Raw genomic sequence first — 21,806 nt, forward strand, 5'->3', positions numbered from 1 at the left:
AACTGATTCCATTCTGAACCTCTGCACTTTCACAAAGTGATTGAGGGCTTTTAGGTCCAAGATTGGACGTACCCCTTCCTTTTTGGGAACTACAAACAGGTTTGAGTAGAATCCCTGGAAACGTTCTGATTGCAGAACCGGTACAACCACCCCGCGACTCAGCAGGTGCCTTACTGCCCCCAACAGGTGCTCCCGGCGAGCCGGGGATAGGGTTATGCTGGAGGGGAAGAATCTGTTTGGCGGCAAAGAGAGAAATTATCTTGTAGCCGAAGGAAATCAGATCGCAGACCCATTTGGTCAGATAGTCGAGGGGACCACCGGGCTGCAAACTCCCGAAGGCGGTAGCACTTTTGTTCGCAGGCTTGTTAAGCTTACGGTTCCAGGGATGTTTTTGTCCCTCCGTGGTCATCCTGTCGGGCTGTGGACGTTTAGCCGAAGCTCCGGACAGAAAAAAAAGCAGTTTGTGAGCGGAAAAAGAGGGCCCTTGCCCACGGCGTGGCTTCTTAGCCTTCCTGGCCTGTGGGAGTGGGGTACTCTTACCACCAGTGGCATTTTTAATAATGTCATCCAACGAGGCTCCGAAAAGCCGGTCACCAAGGAAGGGAAGATCCGTCAGGGCTTTCTTAGATGCCTGGTCAGCAGACCAGCATTTTAACCAAATCAGACGCCTCAGCACCACTGCTGACACTGAAGCCCTGGATAACAGAGGATAACAGAGAGAGAGTATGCAGGGCCGCGTTACAAACATACTTAAGGCCTTGCACTAGTTGGTGTTCTGCTAGTTCCAAGCAGACAGGAGAAGCCTCTCTCCCAATTCGCAGTGCAACAGTTTTACCCACTCAATGTCTGCGACACAAGTGCGGATGCCAGTACTGGTCGTACGGCTGACCCCACAACCGTAAACAAGGAATAAGCCACTGCCTCGGCCTTCCTGTCCATGGGATCCTTAAATGCAGGAGTCCCCTCTACCGGGATCGTAGTTACTTTATTTAACCTGAATACTGGGGGGTCAATGACTGGAGGAGCCGACCACTTGAGAAGGCTTTCTTCAAAGGGGTAACGCACCGCCATGGATTTGAGGACTGAAAAAGGTCCTTTGCAGGTGATCCCATTCCTTGTAAATTAACTTATTTTGACAAGTCAGATACGGGAACACCTTAGGTGAACGTGCTGGCTTGCGGGACCCAAAGGGGGCCGCTACATTAGCAGAGGGATCTGCTGGCTCCTGAATCTTCAGGGTATCAAGCACAGCTGTTATAAGTGCGCCAACAAGTGCTTTGTCGCGCATGGACCCGGACGGGGACTCATCCTCACTGTCCGAATGGTCCTGGTCAGCATTGTCTGACAAGACAGAACAGGGGTCACCAGCCTCAACAGGACCCGAGTCTGCGTCAGAGCTCTCCCCAGAAGACGGGGGTGGGGGGGGCAGGGGCTGCTTTTTTGCACCCTTTTGCCCACGTGCCCCCTCCATCTTGGCAATGAATGAATTGAGGGCCGCCGTCAGGGTGTCCAGGGGCACTGCGCAGTCTGCGGGCGACCTGGTTGCAATTGCCTGGATTTCAGGGGAAGAAACACCAGTTTCTGAAGCCATGCTGACCCCCACCCTGTCTGCCACCCAAAGAGGACTTAGGACAGTGACAGTCCCACCCTCCTTACTGCCGCTGGCTGAGGGGCTCTTTCCCGCAGGACTCACGATCCTAAGGAGTTCCGTGCTATCCAGCAGGTAGTGCCTTCAAGAAAATGGCTGCCCAGCGTCCAGCACAAGGACATAAAACACAGGGAAAATGGCTGTGAGCACAAGCTGCTGCTAGAGAACACTAGAAAAAAACCTGTTCAGGCTTCAAGAAAATGTCCGCCAGTGTCCTGTATAGGAACAATCACCAGGAAAATGGCCGCTGAAGCCCAGGAGAGCATGCTGTTCTTGCCCACTGCAAGCAGCTCCATGGAGGTACAGGGAGAAAACAATGGTGGTGAGCACAGCGCTGCACAGGACACAAGCATGGCCTCACAGACACTTTCCAGGGACATGAAGAACAGGACCCAGGACACAGCTAGCACAACCCCGCCCCAGGTGAGAGCTCCCCCGGACAGCCCCTGCATAGACACACACACACACACACACACCGCTCAGCAGCATTCCAAGGTGGAAGGGGGGGGAGGGGGACAGGGAGAGAAGAGAGGGAGGTGAGGGACCCCCGAATCGACCTCCCAGGGAATGCCCAGCTGCTCAGCCCCACGGAGGCAGGGAGAGCTGTACTTACCAGTCCTGAAGAGCTGGGAGACATTCCATCACAGACCCACTCACTGATCAGTACAGGGTGGCTGCTGGCCCGGCATACTGTGACGTAGACATCAGTAGCCCGGTCATATGTATGCCCCGGAGCATAAAAGCTCACTGACCACCTCTGGAGCTGAGGTTTCGTTGTGGCTTGCCTAGCGCATAGCTGCGGCCTGCACACAATCGATGGCCAGACTGGGGAGACTACAAGGATAAGAGTATCCAGCCTGTCACCCACCCGCTGTTGATAGCATATCACAGGATCAATCATCTTGCGCAAAAAGTCACACTTCTGCAGAAAAAAAGCACGGACCGATGGGCCCGCAGCGTTCCTAGGTCCTTCTCCTCCACTAGGCAAAATAAAACTGATGACTGCATGGCAGGCTGGAGGGTTGTTGCCCAAGGGACCGCCCCCTGTGCGTAACTAAAGAGCTCTGAGTGTTACATAAATAATGCCTCGTATTCTCCTAGTGGTGGGCATAACAACCCAATTTCTAAGAGAAGAGCTGTGTCGGTCGGTGAATATAAGAGAAATTTTGTTTCCTGAAAAAATATGTCTTTTTTTCACAAAAGTTAACTCATCCTTTAAATAAAGCTCTGGACTTTGCAATAACAATCCAAGGAGTGCTGGCAAAATATTCTCTACATTAGATTGGATGTACAAAATGACAAATACAAACTGTTAGCTGTGTTTTTTCCATACCTGATAAGTGCATTGCTGGGGTTCATGCATAATAGTTGTTGTTGTGATATGTGGTATGGTCCGGTGCAGTGCGGAAAAAATGCAATATTTCTGCAGTTTTCCACAGCACACTGAAGATGGCACTGAATGTCCCTGCACAGCAGCGCAACAAATCATGCTGACACTTGTGCACTCGGATTAGGCACTCGTGCAAATAAAATTTTAAAAAAGCAAAAAAAGTGGATCACGCAACTCCCTACTGAAGCCAACACTAGCCCGCATGGTAAAACTCTGCGCTTAACTGCACAGGCAACTGTTTATATATATATATTTTTTTGTATTAATGGTATAAAAAATGTTGATACCACTTTAAGACAGAGTACAAAGTACAGATACCGATCCTTTTTTTAGTGTCACGCGACAGTAGCACCAATATGCAGCACTAATGGGCACCGATAGGTGGCACTGATGAAGCGTGTCACTAGTGTTTTTTTTTGTTTTGTTTTTTACACTTATTTTTTACAATTTAAATAGACCCCTGACATCTCTCCTTTGAGACAGGGAAAGTGAATGAGGACACAGATTCCCCAGTCCCATTCTCAGCAGCCTCAGCTGCACTAAAGATGAATGGACAGGAGACCGCAACTCCTGTTCATTCAAAAACTGAAGCATCATAAACATAGTTTACGATGCTCAGTTATGAATGAACAGAGTCAGTGATCACTGACGGGGGGAGGAGGACACAGAAGGGGACTGAAGGACATGATGGGGGACCTTAGGAGCATGGAGGACACAGGGGACAGTCAGGGGATGATCGTGGGGGCCGTTACAAGCACACATCTCCTTGTATAGATTTAAATAAAGCAGCTGATAGCCGCAGGATGGAGGAGGAGAAGCAGCTGTCAGCTGCTTTATTGAAATCTATACAGGGCCCCCACCGCAGCAGAGATCAACCCCTGACTGCCCAGGTATCGGATTAGGCATTGGAGCATTTGCACGAGTACAAGCACTCGTGCAAATGCTCTGTATCGGTGCAAGTCTAGTCTGCATTAACATATGACCTCTAGAAGAAAGTAATTTACATACAACTGAACTAAACTGCAGACACTTTAGAGGTTGCAACTGTAGTCATTAAGTGAAGAAGAGGGCTGCTGGAAGAAGCGAGAAGAGAGATCTGGGAGGATAAACCCAGGTTTATCATCTGAAGAAAAAAAAAGGTCTGTTATAAACATACAAATACTTGTTCAAGCTACACTAACCTTGTAATCAAATTGCACATCCATATATTTTCCAAAGCGGCTGGAATTATCATTTCGTAAGGTTTTTGCATTGCCAAATGCCTGAAAACAAAAATCGGAAAATAATTCTGTGACAGTCAGAGTTATACATGGAATATTTAAAAGCAGGTTTTGCTGCTGCTTAGATCAATGCAGTAAACCCTGTTCTCACAAGGCTGCTCTGTTTCCATGGCAGCAAAACATTTATAGAACCACACCTTCCACTGACACCTGGAGATGAGGCAATTTATTCTTTATCAGCTTCTAGGAAGTTTGTTTTCCTTATCAGAGTCTCACCTCCAAAACAGGATTGGACTGCAGAAGTCGGTCTTTCACGGTCTCCACCTGGTCACTGACAGGACACGTCACAGCATAGTACTGTAGTATTTTCTTGCTGGCCTCAGTCTTCCCAGCCCCACTCTCACCAGATATAAGAATACACTGGTCTTTCCTCTCTGTGCGCAAGGAGCGGTACGAGTTATCTGCTATGGCATATCTGTAAAAAAAAATTAAAAAATTTAAATGAATAAACCAGCCTCAAACCAATTTGACTAATACTATAAAATAAACTTTAGGCTGAACAGGCCCGGACCTTTACTTCAGTGGTAGCACAGCTTGGTTAAGAAAATTAGGATCATATCACAACTCTTGCTTGCTGATACAACAATTAAACAGCTGTAAATTGAAATCTTTACTGAACTCATCGAGCTGGCTCCTTCTGTCAGCAAGTTTATTGTCCATACACGCAGCAGAGCCTCACTGGCCCTCCTTCTGCCAAACTGCTACTGTACAGGGATTTACAAGGTTGATATGAAGACAATTTTGGGTACTTAAGCTAATTTTTTTATTTTTTTTTAATGAAATGCATAACCATAATGGTGCATATTTTTATTCTACCTAAAAGATGCATAAGGATTTTTTCATACGACTTCCAGGACAAGGTTACGTGCTACCGTAAACCATAAAGAAAAGGAAGCAGCCATTCTGGGTCAATGTCTAGCCTAGGAATTCATATTAAGCACTGCTAAAGAAATCTAGACAAGTCTAACAAGATGTTAAAGCAGTTGAAACTGTTGATTCAGCATTCCTTAAAAGGTACTTTCTACTCAGTATGTAGCTACAGTGTATCCATTTTCTCTATGGAAGAGTTTGATGGCCTAAATCAGGGGTTGACAAATTTGCTTTGAATTTAGGAGCCAGTTAAAGTTGAGAGACAGTTTTTTTTTCAGCTCCCGGGGTAAGGCCACTCATTTTCACCCCCTATCCCTAACTCACAATGGAGCACCCAGTCAATAACTCCATTGAAACGCTGTTACATCAGGGGTATGGGCTGACCAGAAAGAGTAAGGCTGGCAACAGATGGAACTGGCTGGCACTGGCAGGTGCCACTGGTTGCCACTGGAAGGCACATGGAACTGCCAGATGGCACCGACAGGTGGCCCTGGTTGGCGATGGCAGGTGGCCCTGGTTGGCGATGGCAGGTGGCCCTGGTTGGCGATGGCAGGTGGCCCTGGTTGGCGATGGCAGGTGGCCCTGGTTGGCGATGGCAGGTGGCCCTGGTTGGCGATGGCAGGTGGCCCTGGTTGGCGATGGCAGGTGGCCCTGGTTGGCGATGGCACTAGTTGTCACTGGCAGATGGCACTGATTGGCGGTGGCACTGATTGGCGGTGGCACTGATTGGCGGTGGCAGGTGGCACTGACTGGCGGTGCCACTCGGCACTGGTAGGTGGCACTGATTGGCACTGGCACTAGGTGGTGGCAGGTGGCACTGGGTGGTGGTTGCAGGTGGTATTGATTGGCGGTGGCACTGGTTGGCACTAGCAGGTGGCACTGATTGGCGGTGGCAGGTGGCAATGATTGGTGGTGGCAGGTGGCAATGATTGGCGGTGGCAGGTGGCAATGATTGGCGGTGGCAGGTGGCAATGATTGGCGGTGGCAGGTGGCAATGATTGGTGGTGGCAGGTGGTATTGATTGGCGGTGGCACTGGTTGGCGCTGGCAGGTGGCACTGGTTGGCGCTGGCAGGTGGCACTGGTTGGTGCTGGCAGGTGGTATTGATTGGAAGTGGCACTGATTGGTGGCACTGATTGGCACTGGCAGGTTTCACACGGAGCACTCTGTTACTGAAATGTAACAGAGGAGCTGGCGGGACCCTGCCGGGGTGTGAAACTGACAAGTAACAGAGATGGATATGTCAGATTTCAGCCTGATGTCAGGGTAGGCGGGACCCGGCCGGGGTAGGCGGGACCCGGCCGGGGTAGGTGGGACTCAGCAGCTAACACCAGCCAACGATTGGGCTGCTTAAGAAAAGGGGCGGGCCACATACACGTAGCGGCCCGCCCAGATCCCATTGGCTGGTGTTTGATAGCTTGCTGGGTCCTGCCCCCACCCCGGCTGGGTCCCGCCCACCCCGACATCAGGCTGACAGATCCTCCTCTCTCCATTGCGTGTCAGTTTCACACACAGCATGGTGCTGCAGAGTGTGAAGGAGGGAGGAGGACGGCAGTCAGTGTTAATGCTGCTGCATGTCTGGGGCATCGATAGTGAGTGCGCTGGTGGCAGCTTAGGCGCCAGGTCGCGATTTCTGGTCGCATTGGCGACCTGGCGCCTGGGGTTTGTCGAGCCTTGGCCTAAATATAGAAAGCTACACATTTTGCGCATTCTATAACAAACAGGATTGTCTTATAGTTATAATCAACTTAAAGCTGAACTACAGGCAAAATAAAAAAAAAAAAAAAATACCCTTGTAGTGGGGCTCTCACACTGCAAGGGTTAAATAGTTGAGTAACATATTCCTCGTTCCGGCAACTTTATACACAAAGAAGGACTGCTGGTCCTGTTTTGTACATGACAATGTTTAAAGGTGCCCATTACTATTGGAGCCCCAAAAGGGAAGCATCTTCACAGGGCCAGTCAGAGCCGAGAGTAATCCTGCAGAATGCTTCTGACTTAACGGTCAGTGGCAATAAAAAAAAATATTAATTTTACTCCATTAGTGTAAGGAATGGTGCCTCATGGTTCGTGCCAGGAAGAGGAAGACTGCCTGGCACCAGGAGGAAGAGTGGTTTGTATCAGTAAGGCTGCTTTCACACTGGGGCGGTATTCAGGCGTTACAGCCCTAAAAATAGCGCCTGTGTAGCGCCTGAAAAAAACCGGCCCCTTTCCCTCCAGTGTGAAAGCCGGAGGGCTTTCACACTGGAGCGACGCGCTGGCAGGACGGTGAAAAAAGTCCTGCTAGTTGCATCTTTGGAGCGGTGAAGGAGCGGTGTATTCACCGCTCCTATACCGCTCCTACCCATTGAAATCAATGGGACACCGCGGCAATACCGCCGGCAAAGTGCCGCTGCAGCGGCGCTTTGCAGGTGGGTTTAACCCTTTTTCGGCCGCTAGCGGGGGTTAAAACCACCCCGCTAGCGCCCGCAGACCGCCGCTAAAACGACGGTAAAGCGCCGCTAAAGATAGCGGCGCTTTACCGCCGACGCCGCTCCCGCCCCAGTGTGAAAGCAGCCTAAGGGAGTAGTGCTCCAAGGGTGAGATAAAAGCAAAGGGCCGCAGTTTGGAGACCGCTGCACTAGAAAAAGCATGCTTTTAAACTAGAGGTGCACCAAATGGAAATGTTGTTGCCAAAGCCAAAAATGCAGGATGTACTTGGCCAAAAACGTCAGTTTTTTAAAAAATATATATTTTTATATACAAGCGTATTATATTCGACTTTTCATATCATGAATGAATATGAATTTATTGGCATGTTTAGTGCAAGAAAAGCTCAAGAAAAATGAATCCCTTTAAATTCTTTGTATGTCTTTACAATGGTCCATTGAGCTTCCCTAGTCGTTAAAAATCCTGTTTGCTGCATTTGGTCAGTTAAAAAAAACTGCACTAAAAACACACCTTGTTGAAATGCATGGAAAATGCAGCAAGAACGCACCCATTTTACGTTTTTGATGTGGTTTTTGAGTCGCATGACCTACAAAAAACGCCCGATATGTTTCACCAGCTGAAATTTTGCTGCATCTCTAAAGGTTCCATTCACACCTGAGCGTATGGCTTTACTGGAGTTTTCTGGTGTCTTTTAAAGTGTTTTATAAGCATATTACCAGTGTTTTACAGCTTTTGTTTAGTCAATAGAAAGCACTAGAGGGAAGAGAGGGAGAGGAAATTAAGGGTGGAAAGCTGCTATTTGAGCAGAAAATGCTCAAAAAACGCTTAAGTCTGGCTTTTCTATTGAAGTCTATGGGGCCAAAAACACTTGTGATCTGCTAAAACAAAGTACTTTGAGTGACAGGAGTTTTGCTTCAGGCAAGATGTGAACAGGGGACATTGATGAATGAATGGGATTTGGCTTGATGAGTGTTTTTGAGCTACAAGCTTCAGGCCAGGTTCACACCGGAGCGATGCGGGAACGCCGCGAATCCGCGGCGTTTTCCCGCATCGCATGCCTCCCGCCAGCAGTTCACACTGCCCTATGCGAACTGCTGGGAGTGTCAGTGAAACCTTAATGACACCCCCAGATCAGTTCACATATCGCAGTGCGATCTGCAAACTCGGACAGGAATCGGATCGCATGGTGTGAACACCCATGCGATCCGATTCTGCTGCGGAACCAAAAAAAGGGTCCCGTGCGAGTTTGCGGCGGGTGCGATGCGAATTCAGCCATACTATGTGTATGGCTGAACTCGCATCGCACAGAGATCGGATGTGATTTGCACTGCAGTGCGGTGCGAATCACATCCGGTTCTCGCTTCCGCAGCAGTGTGAACCCAGCCTCAAGCAGAAAATCACTCGGGTGTGAATGGGGTCTTATTTAAACCCTTGCAATGTAAGGGGAAACACTCCATTGGTCATTTTCTTCTTTTTCCCTGGCGTTCACTTTTAAAGATCTGATATTTTAGAAAGAAAAAAAAACTACCCTACTATGCTATGTTGTTAGCATATATTAGTATAGGACACACATGCAGACAATTTGGCTTCCGTTAGAAGAGCAGGAACAAGTTTCCCATCTCAATCAATCAATCAGAAAATCATTAAAACACTGGAGTCTTTTGCCCTTTCAAAGTGTAAACTGGTTATAGACAGTACAACTGCATTTAACAATATCCTTTAGGCAGGCCATAGATGTGATTTTCTTTCCTGCAAAGACAGATTGCAGGAAACAATTGCTAGATTCCCCCATGAACACAGTCACTGTTGATGGGGGAATCCCTCCATGAGCACTATATTCTCCACGGGGGGGGGGGGGGGTTTTGTGAAGGGGTTGGGGGCACAGGGAGCCTTCCCTGCCAGGAGAACACAGCGATTATTGCTAGCGGCAATAGCCAATGGCAATAATTGCATCATAAATATCCAACATACATGGTTTGAATCTCGGCCGGTTCAGCAGGGACCAGCATTCAAACCATCTATGGCCAGCTTAAGGTTTCAAACAGTTGTTTGAAATCTATTCAGTCTACACAGCCAATCAATTTAAAATTGCCTTAAGATTTGTCAACACCCATCATATAAAAAATAAGGCCGAATCTGGTTGGACACAGCTTGAAGGGATTGCTATGATAGGTCCTCACAGTAGTAAACCTTTTGACCTTTGTGGCAAAGCCTTGTAGTGGCTTGAATAAATGACAGCACTAAGGTTGGCCAGATGAATGAGCTGATCATTGCACCATCCAGCCATAGAAGAAAAAACATTCCTAAGAAACTTATCTTTAGGAAATTGTAAACAGCAGGTTGTAAATTCTTCAGCTATAAGTGTTGCACTTAAAACCTGACACACTGCAAATCGCTGTGCCACACAACCGATGTTGGTGCAGCAACCTCCCCTGCTGTGCTGTTGTATTCTGACAGACTCCCTCTACACACAATACATTGATCAGCGCTTGCAGCCATTGGCTGGAAGTTCTTATTGGATACTGGTTTTCCAGCATGTCCCTTCGACAGTTGGACAGACAGCTATACACTGACTGAAGAAAGTTGTCCAGTTCCTGCTGCTCAATTTTGGCCAATGTGTTCCCAGCTTTAAAAAAAAAACTCAAAAAACACAGACCATACAATCTATGCGGCTGCATTAATACAGACACGGCTTCATGCTGTCTAGGTTATTAATGCAATACCGATGTAATATTAACTACTTAGCGCCCGTCCGCAATGTACAGCAGGCAAGAAGCTGCTGTAGGCAAAGCAACGTACCTGTATGTCACTGCCTACTTCCAGGCTTAGGGCGCGCATGTGCAAGCCCCCTGCCCAGCTCCTGCTGTGATTGTACACAGCAGGAGCCTATTAGCACAGGCCAATGATTTATGCAAATCAAGGATGAGAACTTTGAGATCAATTAGTAAAATTAGCACACTGTACACACATTAAACATAGTTAGGCACATATTTAACCCCTTGATCGCCCTAGATGTTAACCCCTTAATATTAATAAATAAAAATGAATTCCAGTATAAATTACACACTCACCATAGTTTTCAAGCGTTCTAATGTTCACGTAAACCAAGCAATATACACATATTGCAGGGTTTTTTTTTACCAACACATTTGGCAAAATAGATTTTGGCCACAACGTATGAAGAAACTAGTTTTTTTTTTTATTGGATAGGTTGCATAGCAGAAAGTAGAAAATATTTTTGCTTCAAATTTTTCAGTCTTTTGTCAATCGCATAAAAAAAAAAAAAAAATCCAGTGGTGATGAAATGGCACCAAAAGAAAGCTTCATTTGTGTGAAAAACCATTTTATAAAATGTCATTTGGATACAGTGTTGTACGACAGCGCAATTAACGGTTAAAGTAACCGTGCCGAATAGCACAAAATAGCTTGGTCATAAAGGGGTAAAGCCTTCCGGAGCTCAAGTGGTTAAAATAGAATATAAGTTCTTCTATTAAAGTGTTACTAACTAAACCCACAACAGTAAAATCAGTTTGTATATGCAGTAAAGCATGCTCGTTTTACTCACTGTGGAACCTAAAGGGTTAATACTTTACATTGTTTGATCCTGTCTTCTCTGGTCCTCCCCTCCTTCCATTGTCCCCAAACCATCTGATAGAACAGACCCTTGGGGCCCCTTTGCACATGCTCAGTTTAGCGTGTATTGCTAAAGAGTTTTTTTTCCTAGGGAGCATAGGGCCAATCGGCACTGTAAAGACACAGGGTCAGGAGTTAATAGGACAACCAGGGGAGAATAAAAACTCCTCCTATAAGCTTTAACCAGCGCACGGCTGGACACTGATCGAAGTCACAAGACTGCTATATACTGCTGAGAAAAGTTATTTAGAAGTTTATATTTACTAAAAATAACTGCATTTCCATGTTTTTTGTACTGTGGGAGACCAGATACAGTGAATGCAGGCTCCTGGGTTTAGTAACACTAAGTTTTCATGGCAGTCAATGCAGAATATGCACAGCTTTGTGCAGTCTGCTAAAATGCGTCAGTCTGTGTAAATGATTGTTCCGGTTTATAGGGTATAAAATAACAAAAAGACGGGTAGTGTAGAGATGGGCCACCTCACACGCTTGTAGGGGTAGTGGCCTGGGTGCACTCCATGAAAATAGTATGTAGAGAGTATGCTGCAGGTGCAAGCAACGGGACTTGCAAGAGGGATTTTACAATGTAGCTTAATCAATGTCAATGTTTCAGCAGGCTGTTCCTCCTGCAGTAAGTCCTGGTGAGAGCACCTACTGCCTGCTGCATATTCTAAGTAACAAAGGGATAATAGAATTCACCTTAGAGCTCAATGGCATTATAATTGCACTTAGCCTGTGGCCTCTTTATGCTGCCACTGAACAACGATCTGCAGCAAAACACAAGTGAGTTGCCATAGCATTAAAACTGACTAATACAAAATGAAGCCTTAGTCATTTATCAACTATTACTATTTCCGCTAATAATGTGATAACATATGGTGGTTGTAGTGATGCAATCATAGACCAAGTATTCCTGAAAAGAAAAGATGGACTGTGCACTAACCAGACTGTGCTCTATAGCAGTCACACTGAAAGCACGAGCACCAAGCCTAGACAAAGAGGCTTTTCAGTCCAAAACTCCTACAGTGAAACTATAAAATCAGAATTTCTTTCATGGGATTTGCAGTATGCAGAATACTTTGCGTTTGTGCGAAAATAATTCTTCAAATAGGGGTAGATTTTGGTCATCACAACATAAAAAAATAAAATAAGCAGAGCTACAATAGATTTAATGCAGGACTATCCAACTGGCAGCCAATAGGCCTTCTTTTGAGGCCCACAAGATCCCAGTAGACAATGCAGAATGGTGCGGAGTGCTGAACTTGAATAGTGCAGGCACTGCCTGTCAGGTGGTGTTAATCCTACCTGACATGTTAGGCCTTATTATGCACACTGGACTTTAGAAAAAAGGCAGTAACGTTAGCTGTAGAAAGCTGTAGCTGTGGAGTCTGTTTTTAAACTTTTTTGGGAGTTTTTTTTTAGCTGTAGAATTTTTTAGCAAAACTATACTCCCATAAAAGCCTATGGGTCAAACACACCGATATACAACGAATAGACGCATTTTCTGCCATTTTTAAGCTGCTTTCAGAGTTAGAGCATTTTACAGCTGAAAAACTCCTCTCAAAACCTACTAGTTCTGGGTTTTTTGTCCAGCTAGAAAACGCCCCTACCGAAAACTGGTGGTAACAGCCTATATGTGCATGGACTAACCTGGAATAACATGGAATAATATGCTGGGGAGTTTATGGACTGCAGAAAAAAACATCTGAAGCCAAAAACAGCAGCTTTTTAAACATCCAGTGTGCATGAGGCCTTAGTGCAGCCCAGCTAGACAATGGAGAAGGGGCAGACTGGGCCAGGGGGGGCAGCCACACTGCTTCCATCCAGGGCCGGCACCAGCATGGGGCATCTAAACAAAGAACACATAGTAAAAGGAGCCTCTGTGTAGCATAACAACAAATGTTTATTAAAAGCAAGAATCAAAATACAAGCCTAAATTGGGAGGAAATCTGGACGCTGTCAAACAAGGTCCCGTCTCCTATGATGCACGACATATTGGTCCAATGCCGATGTATTGGACGTCAATCATAGGAGCCTGTCCAGGAGGCGGGACCTTGTTTGACAGCGGTTGGTGGCATCTCAGCTCCAAACAGTGTAAATCACAGCAGGGGACAACCCCCCCCCCCCCCCCCCAATCTGCTCCGGCCGGCTCCCGTTCCATTCAGTGATCCCAGTGCAGTGGTTCTCTCTCTCAGTTCCTAACAGATTTGTTTAACGAATGATCAATTCTGCTTTTGTGAGTGAGTGCATTTGGTTTTTGTTTCGAATATAAATTCTGTTTTATGCCACACTTAGAGGCTCTTTTTGCACTGGGTTATTTTTCACAGCTTGAGGGCCCATTCACACTATGAATCGCATAGGAATGCACTGTGCATTCCTTGGCAATACATATGCAATCTGGGTGCAGTGTAATTTCAGACCATTCATTTCAAATGGGCTGAAATCACATCGCACCACACTGAAAGTAGTGAATGCACTGCAACTGGATTGCATGGTACATCTGTACCATGTGAACCGGTGTGGGCAAAGCACTGCAATTGCAACCTGCATTTGGGGTGTCCTGAACTTTACATCGACACCCGCTGCAAATTGCAAGGGAAGTCCATTTTGAACGCAGTTCTGGAAACGCGCAGGGAATGCGGTCTTCCCACACTGCGTTCCAATGTGAACACGCCCAGAGAGTTCCCTGCTTCACTATGCCGGGCTGCAAAGGATTGTTTCACAGTTTTAGGGTGTTTCACACTAGAATGCGGTGCAGGGAAAGCCACATTCCCATTCGGCTTCCTGCACCACATTCTAGTTGCACTGCCCTTGCGATCTGCCACGGGTGTTAGTGCAAAATGAATGACACCCCAAAAGCAGTCCCACACCTGATTGCATGTTACAAAAGTACCAAGTGATCCGGTTGGCGTGCATTTAAAAAAGTGCATGCACTACTTTTGATGCGGTGCAATTTCAGCTCATTCAAAATGATTGGGCTGAAATTGCACTGCACAGAACTGCATATGAATCACACAGGACTACACATTGTTCCAGTGATATTCACATGCAGTTTCTAGTGTTAAAGGGTCCTTGAACGCAGGCAAGCTGAATTTACCCAAATTGATCAATATAACCAGCCGGTCAGATTTTACAGGCAATAATCACTGTCTTCTACTGACGGGATTGGCTTCCCCTGCCCGGAGAACATAATGGCTTGGCGGGAAGGAACCCCCTGTCAATACCCCTGGTTGCAGGAAAGAAATTTGCTCTTTTTATGGTGGGCCTCAGCATCATATCAGTATTTTTGCCTTCATAAGATGAAACTCCACCACACGCAACCAATAATTAGAAACCACTTATTGTGAGGAAAAAAAAAATCAATCTGGAAATCAGTTATATAGACTGTAGGGTTCCAGGGTTCCGCCTCAAACAGTTATGTTGAAACTGACAAATGCTTTCTAGTAACTTCCTTTCTCCTAAAATCACATTCACCACAGGGTTATATCAAATATAGAAAACATCTAGGATGACCCATCACAAACAGGAAAAATTATATTTCACAACTATTAACCCACAGCACCAACATCTTGTGCTAAAAACAAAAGGAACTAAAACCATTACAAGCTCCTTTTGGTCTTTTAGTTCCTAAAACGCACACTTTTTACAAAGTAACATTTAGGGTCGGTTCACATCAGAAATCACACAGGAACACACTGTACGGTTCACATGCATCCTGTGTGGTGAGATTTCAGCCTGTTCATTTTGAATGGGCAGGAATTGCGTTGCACCAGAAGTAGTGCATATACTACTTTTGGAAGCTCACTGCAACCACATTGCACGGTACTTCCGTACCACTCGATCCGGTGAGGGAAAACGCCCTGCGTTTTGGGTACCATTAACCTAATAATGGATATAGAAAAATGGAGTTCCCTCGTGCCATCAAAATGAAAAATATCTGAATGTGGTATGTCGGTTAGATTGCTGCTAGACCTAAAGTGTATACCATGCACAAAAAATAAATAAAGGTGATCAGCGCAAACTACATACCAAATATTGCTACAAAGATGGAAAATCCTTGTCTGATATGTGTTCTACTTCATAAAGTGCAATAAATCAATAATTATATCAATACTAATGGTGAATCCATTAGGATTCACCATTAGTATTGATATAATTATTGATTTATTGCACTTTATGAAGTAGAATACATATCAAACAAGGATTTTCCATCTTCGTAGCAATATTTGGTACATAGTTTGCGCTGTTCACCTTTTTTATTGATTTTAACCGAATAATGACACCCGCTGCAGATCGCAACTGCAGTGTGCTTTGAACACTGATCGCTGCATTCTTGTGTGAACTAGAACAAAGCAAAGGAGGCAGGCGTACCAGCCTCGTACAATAAAAAACAACTGAATACATAAATGAAACCAATACAAATGTAAGTGACATAGTGCATAAGTCAGTCCCGTAACAGGAATCATGTCCATCCACAGGGGGGCATACCCGATGCGTTTCAAGGGCTAAGCCTTCTTCAGAGCTCCACACGCGCTATGAAACGTACCTTTATGAATACATAGGAATTGTTTTATTCAAGAAAGTTTTTATGGCATTGCACGAGGCCTGCTTGCTTTCTTCTGTTTTAGTATCGGTTTTCCCGAACTAAAGTGGGCAGCAGGGCCAATCTAGCGTAGTGTGAAGTACCTGCTTTGTATGCACAAGAGCGAAGAGTAGCCTATTTGCAGCTCGCTTGCGTATTTGCACCCCAGATGGCCTCCCCTATTAGTAGCGCTGACAAGATGTTTAATTATTTTATACTGGTGTCAACTGGTCCTTTCTATGAAGTGTGCCTAGTCAACGATTCATGTTGGTTCCTAATTGTATACTGAAAGTGTTCGCTACTATTGTAATGGTTTTGCGCATTGGGCCCATGAAAAGCTGACTGCGACATCCATTTTAGTCATGTCTCAGCCATGTTGTCATGTGAAGGGCATAAGCAGCGTGACCTTTTCCGCTCTCCCCCTTCCTCCTCCTTTCTGTTCATACAATGCACAACCATTAAGCATAGCTGAAGTCCTACCCCAGCACTGGTCAAAATTTGGAGCTCCTACAACCTATGGTTTTGACGATATGGAGCTCCTTGAGCAGCCAAATCAAAGCTACATACAGAGCGGCCAGTTTAAATACAAGGCGGCACACGCAAGGCGGCACACACTGTTTACAGCAGCCAGAGGATGTCGGGGGGGAGCGAGAGAGTTAACAGATAATGGGTCACAAATACCTCAGGTAGAATACACCAGGGACGTGCGGACAGGGGAGGCAGAGCCTCACCTGCCATGAACATTAAAAAAAACTATCAAGCTTCAAGGGTTGTGGAGGGGTAGGTAGCCCCCACAACCTCCTTGCGCAGCCTATCCAAAGCTACATACAGAGCGGCCAGTTTAAATACAAGGTGGCACACACTGTTTACAGCAGGCAGAGGATGAGCTCACAGTGCCTCTACTCACTTATTGTCAGAGGCACCAAGCTCAATGGACAGCCTCTCAGTGCAGTCATAGAAGGGGGCATGCATCTAAAGGACAAATGCTCCCTTCCAGCCCAGCCCTCTTCACTACAAGGAAAGAACATGGGTATAAGATTTATCCACAATCCCATTTTTTCCTCACAGTTAGGAGGGAGAATGAGAATGAGAATCTTCTGCTGTTGAAAAGGTACTCTTAAATCACTTATATGCCATGTTATAACATATAGTCATTTACTGCGAAATTACTGGTTGGAAGTTATAACTTCAAACTTCAGTCATTTGTCCGTTAAGCCACCTGCTCAAGTACAGTTTTTGAAAATATAGTAACATTACCTTAAAACAATAAATAATTATTTGTATCTTACTTATTATTTAGAACACCCAAACATAGACCATAAAGAATAAAATGGTTGTTGTAACTTTTTATGTCACATGGTATTTGCACAGCAATTTTTCAGATGCTTTTTAGGGAAAAGAAACTATTTCATGAATAAAAAAAACAAAAACAAAAAAACAAAACACCTGTAACGTTCGCCTGATTTTTCTGTATAATGTGAAAGATGTTATGCCAAGTAACTAGATACCAAACATGTCACGCTTTAAAATTGCATGACATGTTTGGTGCCATTCCAAACGTCGGTACCTTAAAAATCTCCATAGCCGACACTAAAATTTTACACAGGTTACGTGTCTAGAGTTACGTATGTAACCTGTGTGCATCTGGCTCTGATACTGGCCAGTGCTTCACCAGCCACTGACCTCATCGCACATCCCTGGAAAATACATATTGGTCTCATGAGAATCCATCATCCCAGTATATTCCATAATGTCTAAAATGACAGCAGAGTCAGGTTATGAACCTGAATTTTTACCCCCCCCCCCCCCCCCCAGTTCATTTGTAGTGTTTTGAGCCAAAACATTGTTAACCTAGGAGTAGTGAAGCAGAACCAGCACCAATTCATCCCTTAGGCGACTGGGCATCTGAGACCTAACATATTAGTCTGTAAACAGTAGGCATTCAGACACAAATACGTATGGAAAACTGTATCTGAGACATAATCATAAACACTTAACACCCCCATGGCCACTGCTCAGCTACTTAATTGGTCAGATGACCAATTAAACCATATGGTCTCTGACAATAACCCAGTGATAGAGAAAAAGAAGGCTGCTCCTGAAGGTGACAGGTCTTGTTAATATCAACCCAAGGAACACCTAACAGGACTTGTGAGAGCCACTGTACAGTTTTTTCTTATTCGCTGAAACCAGGATTTGCACATAGTCTTAATCTTCAACTCCTTTTTATTTCTCGGTTTTATTGGCTCTTTATTTCTTCCCAACACCCATTTTACGTAAATATTTTATTTACATAAATTGTTTGCCTTTTCATTATTAACCACTTAACAACCGGCCCATAGCCGATTAACGGCTTCAGGGTGGTTGTCTAACTCTGAGAGGCCATTAACGGCCTCCCAGAATTCAGCTTTCACGCGCCCCCTGGGGCGTGCACTCGAGAGCATCCGTGACCGCCGATCACGTATCATGGTAAACGGCCACTCATCGCGGCCAATTATCACATGATCGCATTGTCAAATGACAGAGCGATCACTTGTAAACAAGCCGATCAGTACAGAGAGGGGGAAAGAGATCGGTGTCAACAGCGCTGTGGGCTGCATCTGCAGTGCCCACATCGCTGCTTACTGAAATTTAACCCCTTAATTCCCTGCCAGTACTCTGCAATACCCTGCCCATACCCAATACCCTGCAATAACCTGCCATTTTTTTATTTTTTTTATTTCAGGCTTCCCAGCCAAGCAGTGAGAGATGTGGGGTCTTATTGACCCCGCATCTCACTGTAAAGAGGGCCTGTCATGCCTATTCCTATTACAAGGGATGTTTACATTCCTTGTAATAGGAATAAAAGTGATCAATAAATTTATTTTTGGGGAAAAAAAAAATGCCAAACTAAAATAAAGTAAAATGAACAATAAAAAAAAAAAAAAAAAAAAAAAAAATTTAAAGAGCAATAATTTTGGCCCTAGACCTCCTCTAACTCAAAACATGTAACCAGTAAAAAAAAAAAAAAAAAAAAAAAAAAAAAAAGCTTAAAGAGCCGCCTATGGGGATTTTTAAGTAGTGACGTTTGGCGCCATTCCGCGAGCGTGTGCAATTTTGAAGGGTGACATGTTAGGTAACTATTTACTCAGCATAACTTCATCTTTCACATTATGCAAAAACATTGGGCTAACTTTTTTTTATTTTTTTTTAAAGCACAAAACTTTTTTAAACGCGTTCGAAAAATTGCTGCGCAAATACCGTGCGTGATAAAAAAGTTGCAATGACCACCATTGTATTCTCTAGGATCTTTGCTAAAAAATCATATATATAATGTTTTGAGGTTCTATGTAGTTTTCTAGCAAATAGATAATGATTTTTACATGTAGGAGAGAAATGTCAGAATTGGCCTGGGTGCTCCAGAACGCCTGATGTTGGGCCTCTGTATGTGGCCACGCTGTGTAAAAATCTCACACATGTGGTATCGCCATACTCGGGAGAAATAGCAGAATGTGTTTTGGGGTGTAATTTGAGGTATGCATATGCTGTGTGTGAGAAATAAACTGATAATATGACAATTTTGTGGAAAAAAAAAAAAATCTTGAATTTGCAAAGAATTGTAGGAAAAAAGGACGACCTCAAAAATCTCCCCATGCCTCTTACTAAATACCTTGGAATGTCTTCTTTCCAAAAAGGGGTCATTTGGGGGGCATTTGTACTTTTCTGGCATGTTAGGGTCTCAAGAAATGTCAGTCATTCGGGTGTGATCAATTTTCAGATATTGGCACCATAGCTTGTGGACTCTAACTTTCACAAAAACCAAATATCCACCAATTCGTACTTAGTTTTACCAAAGATATGTAGAAGTATAAATTTTGGCCAAAATTTATGAAGAAAAATTACTAATCTGCTAAATTTTATAACAGAAACGAAGAAAAATTCATTTTTTTTTTTTTTTTTTACAGAATTTTCGGTATTTTTTCTTTTATAGCACAAAAAATATAAAACCAAGCCGTGATTAAATACCACCAAAAGAAAACTATTTGTGTGAAAAAAAGGACAAAAATTTCATATGGGTACAGTGTTGCATGACTGAGTAATTGTCATTCAAAATGCGAGAGCACCGAAAGCTGAAAATTGGTCTGGTTATTAAGGGTGTTTAAGTGCCCAGTGGTCAAGTGGTTAAACTGTATTTTGAAAACTGTTAAACTGTGAGGCTTTTAATGTAAACTAAAAGAAATGAACACTTAACCACACAGGAATGGGAGCATTTATATTTTGAGTGGAGCGATTGTGTCGTTTTTGCTTATTTTTGTTTTTTGGTGCAGAAATTCTTTTTTTTTTTTTTGCATTTTTTTGTTTTTTTTGGGGTTTATCACACATCTTTTTGGGGGACTTTGTACTCTTGGACAATTTCTTATATTTCAACAACACACATAGTTTTGTGGACGCTTTATGTATACACTAGGGATGCACCGAATGGGTTTTTTGGTGCCAAAACCAATACCGAAAATGAAAAATACACTAGGCCGAAAACCGAAACCGATACCGAAACAGCACCGTTTAAAAAAAATATTTTTATACAGGAGGTGGACAGAGACTGGCGACATGGTACAGGAGGTGGTCAGAGACTGGCGACATGGTACAGGAGATGGTCAGAGACTGGGGACATGGTACAGGAGATGGTCAGAGACTGGGGACATGGTACAGGAGATGGTCAGAGACTGGGGACATGGTACAGGAGATGGTCAGAGACTGGGGACATGGTACAGGAGATGGTCAGAGACTGGGGACATGGTACAGGAGATGGTCAGAGACTGGGGACATGGTACAGGAGATGGTCAGAGACTGGGGACATGGTACAGGAGATGGTCAGAGACTGGGGACATGGTACAGGAGATGGTCAGAGACTGGGGACATGGTACAGGAGATGGTCAGAGACTGGGGACATGGTACAGGAGATGGTCAGAGACTGGGGACATGGTACAGGAGATGGTCAGAGACTGGGGACATGGTACAGGAGATGGTCAGAGACTGGGGACATGGTACAGGAGATGGTCAGAGACTGGGGACATGGTACAGGAGATGGTCAGAGACTGGGGACATGGTACAGGAGATGGTCAGAGACTGGGGACATGGTACAGGAGATGGTCAGAGACTGGGGACATGGTACAGGAGATGGTCAGAGACTGGGGACATGGTACAGGAGATGGTCAGAGACTGGGGACATGGTACAGGAGATGGTCAGAGACTGGGGACATGGTACAGGAGATGGTCAGAGACTGGGGACTTGGTACAGGAGATGGTCAGAGACTGGGGACTTGGTACAGGAGATGGTCAGAGACTGGGGACTTGGTACAGGAGATGGTCAGAGACTGGGGACTTGGTACAGGAGATGGTCAGAGACTGGGGACTTGGTACAGGAGATGGTCAGAGACTGGGGACTTGGTACAGGAGATGGTCAGAGACTGGGGACTTGGTACAGGAGATGGTCAGAGACTGGGGACTTGGTACAGGAGATGGTCAGAGACTGGGGACTTGGTACAGGAGATGGTCAGAGACTGGGGACTTGGTACAGGAGATGGTCAGAGACTGGGGACTTGGTACAGGAGATGGTCAGAGACTGGGGACTTGGTACAGGAGATGGTCAGAGACTGGGGACTTGGTACAGGAGATGGTCAGAGACTGGGGACTTGGTACAGGAGATGGTCAGAGACTGGGGACATGGTACAGGAGATGGTCAGAGACTGGGGACATGGTACAGGAGATGGTCAGAGACCGGGGACATGGTACAGAAGATGGTCAGACTGGGGACATGGTACAGAAGATGGTCAGACTGGGGACATGGTACAGAAGATGGTCAGACTGGGGACATTGTACAGGAGATGGTCAGAGACAGAGGACGTGGTACAGGAGGCATCCCCCATTGCAGGCCAGTGTCCCCCATTGCAGCCAGTGTGCCATTTTGCAGCCAGCCTGTGCAGGGAAGAGAGCC

The 21,806-nt window shown here is 45.2% G+C and overlaps 1 protein-coding gene across 6 annotated transcripts in view; it reads right to left on the reverse strand.

Moving 5' to 3' along the window:
• The window catches only part of MYO1C (myosin IC), a 352,367-nt gene that overhangs the window by 168,154 nt on the left and 162,407 nt on the right, over positions 1 to 21,806 (reverse strand). For all 6 annotated transcript variants that reach the window (XM_077480547.1, XM_077480549.1, XM_077480545.1 and 3 more), the window contains exons 4-5: positions 4,535 to 4,733; positions 4,220 to 4,300 (exon numbers count right to left, since the gene is read on the reverse strand). In XM_077480547.1, the coding sequence (XP_077336673.1) occupies positions 4,220 to 4,300; positions 4,535 to 4,733 (280 nt within the window). The remainder of the gene's footprint in view (positions 1 to 4,219; positions 4,301 to 4,534; positions 4,734 to 21,806) is intronic.

Source organism: Lithobates pipiens, unplaced genomic scaffold (assembly GCF_037356315.1).
Source record: "Lithobates pipiens isolate NorthernLeopardFrog02 unplaced genomic scaffold, aLitPip1_a1.2 Scaffold_16, whole genome shotgun sequence".
In the NCBI taxonomy this organism is placed as follows: Eukaryota; Metazoa; Chordata; class Amphibia; order Anura; family Ranidae; genus Lithobates; species Lithobates pipiens.